At 43.2% G+C, this 10084-nt stretch overlaps 1 protein-coding gene across 4 annotated transcripts in view; it reads left to right on the top strand.

The window, feature by feature from the left end:
• The first annotated feature begins 1129 nt into the window (after positions 1-1129).
• Positions 1130-10084, top strand: part of LOC110490076 (segment polarity protein dishevelled homolog DVL-3) — a 45909-nt gene continuing 36954 nt past the window's right edge. For 2 of the 4 annotated variants that reach the window (XM_021563222.2, XM_036944370.1), the window contains exon 1: positions 1132-1659. In XM_021563222.2, the coding sequence (XP_021418897.2) occupies positions 1499-1659 (161 nt within the window). In that variant the 5' untranslated portion in view covers positions 1132-1498. Of the gene's footprint in view, positions 1660-10084 lie in introns of all 4 variants that reach the window. The other 2 variants (XM_036944371.1, XM_021563221.2) reach the window with 2 other exon arrangements.

Here is a 10084-nt window from a genome sequence, read left to right as displayed (position 1 = left end):
CGTGGAAACGCGTTCTCTGGAGTGATGAATCATGCTTCACCATCTGGCAGTCCGATAGATGACTCTGGGTTTGGCGGACGCCAGGAGAACGCTACCTGCCCCAATGCAAAGTGCCAACTGTAAAGTTTGGTGGAGGAGGAATAATGGTCTGGGGCTGTTTTTCATGGTTTCAGCATGACATTGCCTCTGTGCACAAAGCGAGGTCCAAACAGACATGGTTTGTCGAGGTTGGTGTGGAAGAAATTGATTGGCCAGCGCCCTGACCTCAACCACATATGACACCTTTGGAATGAATTGGAATGCCGACTGCGAGCCAGGCGTAATCGGCCAACATCAGTGCCTGACCTCACTAATGCTCTTGTGGCTGAACAGAAGAAAGTCCCCTCAACAATATTCCAACTTCTAGTAGAAAGCCTTCCCAGAAGAGTGGAGGCTGTTATATAGGTGGGGGTGGGGGGGGGGGGCAACTCCATATTAATGCCTATGATTTTGGAACGAGATGTTCGAAGAGCATGTAGTGTATATATCACGGTCACAAGACATAGGGTTATAGAGCAAACGAGGCAATTATCACAACACATAGGTTGATGTAATATGGCTTTTTGGGGGGGCTTGGCTTCCCCAGTGATTTTACCCACGCATCCCTACTGCTCTATATTAACTGATCCGTCGTCAGTATTGTGAAATATATATTTTTTATATAGAAAGATTTTAATATAGAACATTTATCTGAGAGCAGCGCTGGATTTCTTTCGATCCTTTTCAGTATCGACACATGCTCCAAAGACGCACTTAGCAAACGCTCTCTCTCCGTGGTGTTTTGGGAAACGAACGTTACATCCTCGGCTGTTGTTGGAACCGTGTGTTTAAAACACTCGTAAGCATGTTCCGTGCTATCGGGAAAGGGCCCTGGTCTATAATGATGAGAGGGATGCCAACCTAAACTAAGCATTGACACCAAATGCATTGCATATGATCTAACAACAGACAGACGAATGGCCGTTACTTGTAGGCTAAGACGTGTTTCCTTATAGTCTACGTGATACAAATCTGTCCGTATTTTCCTACCTCTTCAAGAGTTCAAATGAAATGTCTTGTTCATTTCATTCCCAGTCCTCTAGAGGGAGTTTCATTGGAATGTCGATAGGAGGGGCTATTGTCCCACATCGGCGGACAGATGTTACAATGAGCAGGGTGTCGGTGTCCACCGATGTGGAGCGCAATCCGAGGCTCATGACAGGGGCAAATGAACCCAATTACGTTATTTTGTGATGAGTGACTGCAACGGACAGAAATAATACCACGTTTTCACGTGTTTTATTTGGACACATCTGTCCGCATTTGGCGTCGTGCAGGGTCCGTCTCACGAAGTGGAGCGAAGAGTTGACAACAGCCGGGAAAACAGGCTAGAGGAGACACTGGAATATCCAGCGCCAGGGAGGGAGAAAGCGGAAACCGGGCTGGATGTAACCGGATTTACCCTCCCCAGCGGTTCGCCATGGGGGAGACCAAAATTATCTATCATCTGGACGACCAGGAAACTCCCTACCTGGTCAAGTTGCCCATCGCTGCCGACAGGGTTACTCTTGCCGACTTCAAAAATGCCCTCAATAAACCCAACTATACATTTTTCTTTAAATCTATGGACGATGATTTCGGGTAAGACCATTGGGCAAAGTAACTTACTTTGCTGCTCTTCCATATAAATATGGGGTGTAGAAGTGGTGTATTTATTTTTCCTGTTATTGATACTGTTGGATAGACACTGAGATTTTACATTCCCGTACGCATTCTCTGCGCCCCGCCTCTCCTGTCAATGTCACTTGATAGCCTAGGACTTTTAGAGCGCATTGCTAAAATACAGTAAATAGGTTTCCCATCAGTGTTTTGAATAGACTACACATGTGTAATCCGATCTGATCAATTGGGATAGATTGTAGTTTATTTCATTTATCAAGAGCGTCCATTTTGGAAATGGAGGACTCCGGTTATTGGCATCACTGAGGATACTGGGTGGGGGGTGCTGTTGGAAGTCAGATGTTTTTATGAGGGACGGAGTTGTTCCAAACGCTTGCTTTTCTGTTAATGCCACAAAAGAAGTGTTGATGGTTTCCAAGTCTCCCCTCCCACCCCCTAAAAAACACACTATGCTTTGGGGAGGCTAGAGGGAAAAACGGGTCAATCGACAGCTTTTAATGGTGAGTTACTAAAGCGCACGGCTTTGCGTCTTCTCAGAAGAGCGGCCGTCCGTTGTGATCATTTTCGAGCGTAAAAAGGATTTGACGAAATAACGAAACTTTGTGCTTGGAATTTCCCTAAATTCGATAGTTTACAGGGCAACTCCATCATGCGCACTAGACTGTAGTCCTCGGTGGTCACTAGTTACCACAGCCACAAAGGCATAAACTCCGCCTATTCTACAATTTTCTTCAAATGTGATTGTAAACCTAACCTTAACCACAGTGCTAACCGTATGCCTAAGCCTATCCTTAATACTAAAAAGCAGATTTTTGTTTTCATTAAGTTTTAAGAATTTTGACCTTGACTGTGCTATCTAGTGGAAATCCTAGTTCTCTCCATACTCTGATTTACTGAGGGTTTTGTCTGTGTCTGAGCTGGTGGATTTTACTGTTCGTGCTCTGTAGAGACTGATTTAACAGTTGTCAAAACAAAATGCTTGGAAGAGGATGAACTTGATAATGTCCATTCCCAATGTCTTAGTTTTTCTTGAAAATGGAGGCTCCATTCTTGAAAATGGAGACTGGAAAGGGACCATGGAGAAGGTTTCTCTTTTGTGATCAATAGAAAATTAGGTTAATCTCCTTGCCCTCATAAATTCAACCGTCATTAGTGTGTGTGTGTGTGTGTGTGTGTGAGAGAGAGAGAGAGAGAGAGAGAGAGCTTAGCTTGAATGTGTTGGAGAAAGATAAAATACATTTTGTGTTCTGTGCTTATGGCTATCTAGAAAGCTGGACTTGAAATATTGTGGACAGGGATTGGGAATACCCTATTCATGGTTGATACCAAACATACACACAGGCTAGACAAAGTGTGGTCTGCAAGTGGTATGGTTTCATCCTCCTTCTGGCCAGCAGTGTACACTGCATTCGGAAAGTGTTCAGACCCCTTGACTTTTTCCACATTTTGTTACGTTACAGCCTTAATGGATGAAATAAAATGGATGAAATAAAATAAAAATCCTCATCAATCTACACACAATACCCCATAATGACAAAGCAAAAAAAGGTTTTTAGACTTTTTGGAAATGTATTAAAAATGTAAAACAGATACCTTTCTTACATACGTTTTCCGATCCTTTGCTCTGAGGCACAAAATTGAGCTCAGGTGCATCCTGTTTCCATTGATCCTCTTGTGGTAAGTTCATTTGATTGGACATGATTTGGAAAGGCACACACCTGTCTATATAATGTCCCACAGTTGACAGTGCATGTCAGAGCAAAAACCAAGCCATGAGGTCGAAGGAATTGTCCTTAGAGCTCCGAGAACGGATTGTGTCGAGGCACAGATCTGGGGAAGGGTAAACGTTTCTGCAGCATTGAAGGTCCCCAAGAACACAGTGGCCTCCATCATTCTTAAATGGAAGAAGTTTGGAACCACCAAGACTCTTCCTAGAGCTGGCCATCTGGCCAAACTGAGCAACAAGGGTAGAAGGGCCTTGGTCAGGGAGGTGACCAAGAACCCAGTGGTCACTCTGACAGAGCTCCAGAGTTCCTCTGTGGAGATGGGAGAACCTTCCAGAAGGACAACCATCTCTGCAGCACTCCACCAATCAGGCCTTTATGGTAGAGTGGCCAGACGGAAGCCATTCCTCAGTAAAAGGCACATGACAGCCCGCTTGGAGTTTGCCAAAAGGCACCTAAAGTACTCAGACCATGAGAAACAAGATTGAACTCTTTGACCTGAAATGCCAAGCGTCACGTCTGAAGGAAACCTGGCACCATCCCTACGATGAAGCATGGTGGTGGCAGCATCATGCTGTGGGGATGTTTTTCAGCGGCAGGGACTGGGAGACTAGTTAGGATCGAGGGAAAGATGAATGGAGCAGAGTACAGAGAGATCCTTGATGAAAAACTGCTCCCGAGCGCTCAGGACCTCAGACTGGGGCGAAGGTTCACCTTCAACAGGACAACAACCCTAAGCACACAGCCAAGACAATGCAGGAGTGGCTTCGGGACAAGTCTTTGAATGTCCTTCAGGGGCCCAGCCAGAGCCTGGACTTGAACCTGATCGAACATCTCTGGAGAGACCTGAAAATAGCTGTGCAGCGACACTCCCCGTCCAACCTGACAGAGCTTGAGAGGATCTGCAGAGAAGAATGGGAGAAACTCCCCAAATACATGTGTGCCAAGCTTGTAACATCATACCCAAGTAGACTCAAGGCTGTAATCACTGGCAAAGGTGCTTCAGCAAAGAACTGAGTAAAGGGTCTGAATACTTATGTAAGTGTTATATTTCCGTTTTTTATTTTTTTAAATACATTTTCTTTGTCATTATGGGGTATTGTGTGTAGATTGATGAGGGGAAAAAAACAATGTAATCAATTTTAGAATAAGGCTGTAACATAACAAAATGTGTAAAAAGTCAAGGGGTCTGAATACTTTCCAAATGCACTGTACATGTATATCAATGTAACACCATGGAGGAATACAATAATAATGAAGTGGCTCAGAAATCAAAATATTGCACTTGAATTATTACTCAGATAACCTTTTTACAGAACGGCATTAAAGAATTGCAGTTCCACATGTGGGAACATTGCTACTGCAACATGTTAACACCACCTTTTCACATGTGAGGGGAATAACACTATTTCACCCCCACATGTGAACATACAATTCCACATTTGAAAGTTAGATTTTCACATGTGAACTTGTGATTTCACGTGTCAAACTACAATTCACGTGTGAGGTGAAAACAACATGTTATTCTCCTCACATGAGAAAAGGTGGTGTCAATTCTATTTAATACATGTGAAAATATGGTTTCACGTGAAATTAAAGCTCAACATGTGAAAACAGCCATTTCACATTTGAAACAACACATTTCAAGTTTGGTGCTGCTTCTGCTGCAGACCTGTAGCTGATCAGTCAGAATTATTTGATGTGCTATTCCTCCCTTCCTTGCAGTAATTACTGACCTTACGGGCATGGGCGGATTGGTGGAGGCTATGGAGTGATATCCTTGCGCTTACCTATCCAATCGTGTTAGAATAGTGAGGAAGGACTGAAGGATGCATTGGAGGATGGTATGTTAAATAAATACAAAAATGTATGTAAGCAAAAGCCTGGTGTGGACCACTAGAACCTCACCCTACTGCTCTAGACCCCCAACCGGGTACATCTGTTTCTATAGTAGTGGATACTGTGTGTGTGTGTGTAGTGGAGCAGAGTGCTCGCTCTGTCTCTTAGGAAGCTGACCTACTTTCCTCCCTTCTTCCTGTTTTATTTTCCTGTCTTCCCCTCTTCTCTGTCGACTTGAGACTATTTGCATATTAGATGTGTGTGCATGTACTGGGGAATAGATTAGCTGTCTTTGTCTCTGGCCTCCTGTGGTTTTTTAATCGGTCTCTCTGTCCTATTTGTGTTGTTTATGGCTGGGAAGAAAAAAGGATGCCGACTCTGAACCTCAGAGATTATTACCCTCCCTCCCCCCTTTCACCTCTGTCCCTTCCCCCCTCTCTTTTCCATCCCTCCTGTCCCTCTTTTTCATCCTCCCTCTTTTTCATAGCTCTTCCCTCCTCCCTCCCTCCATCCGTGTGTGTCCAGAGCAGCATCCGTCTTATTTGTCCGTAGTAAATCTGATCAGGGAGTGCTTCACTGCTTTTCCACATCAGTGGAGTAGTCTGCACCTGCAGGCCTGGATATATTAACCAGTCCAACAACCCATATCATGCTGTCCTGTGAGGCTCAGTTGGTAAAACATGGCGCTTGTAAAGCCAGGATCGTATTTTCGATTCCTGCTGGGGCCACCAAATACAAAAGAGTATGCACAAGCTACTGTATTTGTCTTTGGAACAGGGATGCATGAGCTACTGTAGGTGTCTTTGGAACAAGGATGCATGAGCTACTGTATTTGTCTTTGGAACAAGGATGAATGAGCTACTGTATTTGTCTTTGGAACAAGGATGAATGAGCTACTGTATTTGTCTTTGGAACAGGGATGCATGAGCTACTGTATTTGTCTTTGGAACAAGGATGCATGAGCTACTGTAGGTGTCTTTGGAACAGGGATACATGAGCTACTGTAGGTGTCCTTGGAACAAGGATGAATGAGCTACTGTAGGTGTCTTTGGAACAAGGATGCATGAGCTACTGTAGGTGTCTTTGGAACAAGGATGCATGAGCTACTGTAGGTGTCTTTGGAACAAGGATGCATGAGCTACTGTAGGTGTCTTTGGAACAAGGATGCATGAGCTACTGTAGGTGTCCTTGGAACAAGGATAAATGAGCTACTGTAGGTGTCCTTGGAACAAGGATGCATGAGCTACTGTAGGTGTCTTTGGAACAAGGATGCATGAGCTACTGTAGGTGTCCTTGGAACAAGGATGCATGAGCTACTGTAGGTGTCCTTGGAACAAGGATGAATGAGCTACTGCAGGTGTCTTTGGAACAAGGATGCATGAGCTACTGTAGGTGTCCTTGGAACAAGGATGCATGAGCTACTGTATTTGTCTTTGGAACAAGGATGAATGAGCTACTGTATTTGTCTTTGGAACAAGGATGAATGAGCTACTGTATTTGTCTTTGGAACAGGGATGCATGAGCTACTGTATTTGTCTTTGGAACAAGGATGCATGAGCTACTGTAGGTGTCTTTGGAACAGGGATACATGAGCTACTGTAGGTGTCCTTGGAACAAGGATGAATGAGCTACTGTAGGTGTCTTTGGAACAAGGATGCATGAGCTACTGTAGGTGTCTTTGGAACAAGGATGCATGAGCTACTGTAGGTGTCTTTGGAACAAGGATGCATGAGCTACTGTAGGTGTCTTTGGAACAAGGATGCATGAGCTACTGTAGGTGTCCTTGGAACAAGGATGCATGAGCTACTGTAGGTGTCCTTGGAACAAGGATGAATGAGCTACTGCAGGTGTCTTTGGAACAAGGATGCATGAGCTACTGTAGGTGTCCTTGGAACAAGGATGCATGAGCTACTGTAGGTGTCTTTGGAACAAGGATGCATGAGCTACTGTAGGTGTCTTTGGAACAAGGATGGATGTAGTACTGTAGGTGTCTTTGGAACAAGGATGCATGAGCTACTGTAGGTGTCTTTGGAACAAGGATGCATGAGCTACTGTAGGTGTCTTTGGAACAAGGATGCATGAGCTACTGTAGGTGTCTTTGGAACAAGGATGCATGAGCTACTGTAGGTGTCTTTGGAACAAGGATGCATGAGCTACTGTAGGTGTCCTTGGAACAAGGATAAATGAGCTACTGTAGGTGTCCTTGGAACAAGGATGCATGAGCTACTGTAGGTGTCTTTGGAACAAGGATGCATGAGCTACTGTAGGTGTCCTTGGAACAAGGATGCATGAGCTACTGTAGGTGTCCTTGGAACAAGGATGCATGAGCTACTGTAGGTGTCCTTGGAACAAGGATGAATGAGCTACTGTAGGTGTCTTTGGAACAAGGATGCATGAGCTACTGTAGGTGTCTTTGGAACAAGGATGCATGAGCTACTGTAGGTGTCTTTGGAACAAGGATAGTACTGTAGGTGTCTTTGGAACAAGGATATATGAGCTTAAACAATGGACGCAGAAAGGCATCACATCAGTCAGTACAATTATAAGGAATGGGAACCTAGATAACTTCCAGGACCCAAGTAAAAAAACATGGCTTAGATAAACAAGATTTTTACAGATACCTACAAGTTTGACACTATTTCTTAAGGGAGATAAAAGTGACTAACCCTCGAGCACCTCCAATATTAATCCAAGTATTCACTAACGCATACATCTTGGGGAGTAACAAAAAAACTATTTCAAATCTCTACTTGGGTATTCAAGCCTCAAAGAAACATTCTACAAACTATATTAAACATAAATGGGAGGAGGAACTTAACATTGAAATAACTGATGAAACATGGTTGAACATATTAGAGACTCAACAAAGCTCCACCAACTCAAGGTCATGGAGAGAATTCTGTTGGAAGAATGTTATACGTTTCTTCATAACACCTAAACTGAAATCAAAACAGATAGGCTCCCTACACCCTTTTTGGAGAGAATGCGGTCTATTGAGGGAGGACCACTCTCATATCTTTTGGACTTGCCCCGCAATCGAAACTTACTGGGGTTTTAGGCTGGGTTTCTCTACAGCACTTTGAGATATCAGCTGATGTAAGAAGGGCTGTATAAATACATTTGATTTGATGCTTAGAAGAGTAAGAGACGTAGAGGGAGGGATGGATTGAGATGCAGAAAGAGAGAGTGAGAGAGATTATTATTGTTTTTAATGTGCTAAATAAAATCAGCCGCAGGGCTTGGGACTGCCACACTATGCATCCTAAATGGCACCGTATTCCTTTCATAGTGCACTACATTTGACAAGAGCCCTCAAAAGTAGTGAACTATGTAGGGAATAGGGTGCCATTTAGGACTCAACCCCTGAGTTTCCACAGTACACACACACACACACACACAGCGACAGGGAACAGGAGACTCCTCCTCTTCTCTCTGGCTCTTCGTCCGCCAGGACAAATGGTAAAGTCATTATTCAAAGCATCTTTGTGTCTGAATGCATCGCCAGGTGTGTGTGTATGATAGAGGAGAGTTCCTGACAGATTTCTAGTGTGTCTTTGTGTGTGCGTGACTTCTCTTACTCATGAAAAGAAAATACAGATGTGCTATCTTCATTTGAACAGGTTCTCACAGCAGGAAAGTAATCCTGCAGCAACAACCAATGTGAATTTGATTACAGTTATTACGCGGATAATAATTAATGGACATTTGTCTAGGGGCTAATACATTTTTCGTTAGGGAAAATCAAGTCTGACATTTTTAAGTGGAAATTACAAACTACAGAATCCTTTTTAAACCTTGAATACAGTAGAAGTTAGCATGTCATGCTGCGCAGGAAAATTCGCTGCGGCACAACAGTCATCAAATTAAAAATCTGTCCAGTATCTTTACACACATCCAAACGTGGCTCAGGAGCAGGACAAAACTAGGTCAGGTAAATACATAAGGTAAATGTCTACTCACTGCTCATGATTGTCTGCTCGTGTTTGTACTCATGGGTAAATGTTTGTGTAAAGGAAGACATTTTAAGTGATGTATTAAACCAGCCATATTTCTTTCTATGCTTATTTTTTATTTTCCATATATGTTATGCTCTTCACCTCTAACAACGCTCTAAACATCTGTCTGTCTGTCTGTCTGTCTGTGTCTCTGTCCCCTTCCTCTTGGTGGTTTCTATGGCAACAGGGTTCACTTGAGGTCAGCACTTTTTCAGGGAGCAGCTGGGGAGGGGCTAGTGGCGTGAGCAACTTTTTGTGTTAATGGTTGTGAGACGCACTGAGAAAAATGTGTGATATTGTAGAGCCTGTAGTGTATTGTTTTCATCTGGCTGTTGTCATTTCATGTATTTATTTGCCCCACACAACCACTTAAAAAAAAAAAAAATGCCCCACATACAGGCACATTTGTTGGTATTAAAGGTCCAATGCAGATGTTTTTATCTCAATATCAAATAATTTCTCTGTAACAGTTAAGTACCTTTCTGTCAAATATTTGTTTTTCAATTAAAATGCTCAAAAATAAACAAAAAGAGAGAGCAATTAAAAAAGAGCAATTTCTCAAGCAAGAATTTTGCTAGGAGGGGAAAACTAGTTGAGAGGGGAAAACTATCTGTTATTGGCAGAGAGATTTGGAACTCTCTTTCTTATTGGTCTATTAACTCCTTTAATGTCTGGTGTGTCACCAGGCAGGCCAAAACTCCATCCCATCAAAAGAGGCTGAAATTTCAGTCTTTTCGAAAAGCTCTTACACTAAAAGGGCATTATCATTTCCGCACTACTATTCCAACCTCATAGTGTGGAAATATTCACTGAGGATAAAACATGACA

This window comes from Oncorhynchus mykiss, chromosome 15 (genome assembly GCF_013265735.2).
Source record: "Oncorhynchus mykiss isolate Arlee chromosome 15, USDA_OmykA_1.1, whole genome shotgun sequence".
In the NCBI taxonomy this organism is placed as follows: Eukaryota; Metazoa; Chordata; class Actinopteri; order Salmoniformes; family Salmonidae; genus Oncorhynchus; species Oncorhynchus mykiss.
The sequence above is the reverse complement of the archived record's forward strand: the minus strand, read 5'-3'. Positions and strand labels throughout refer to the sequence as shown.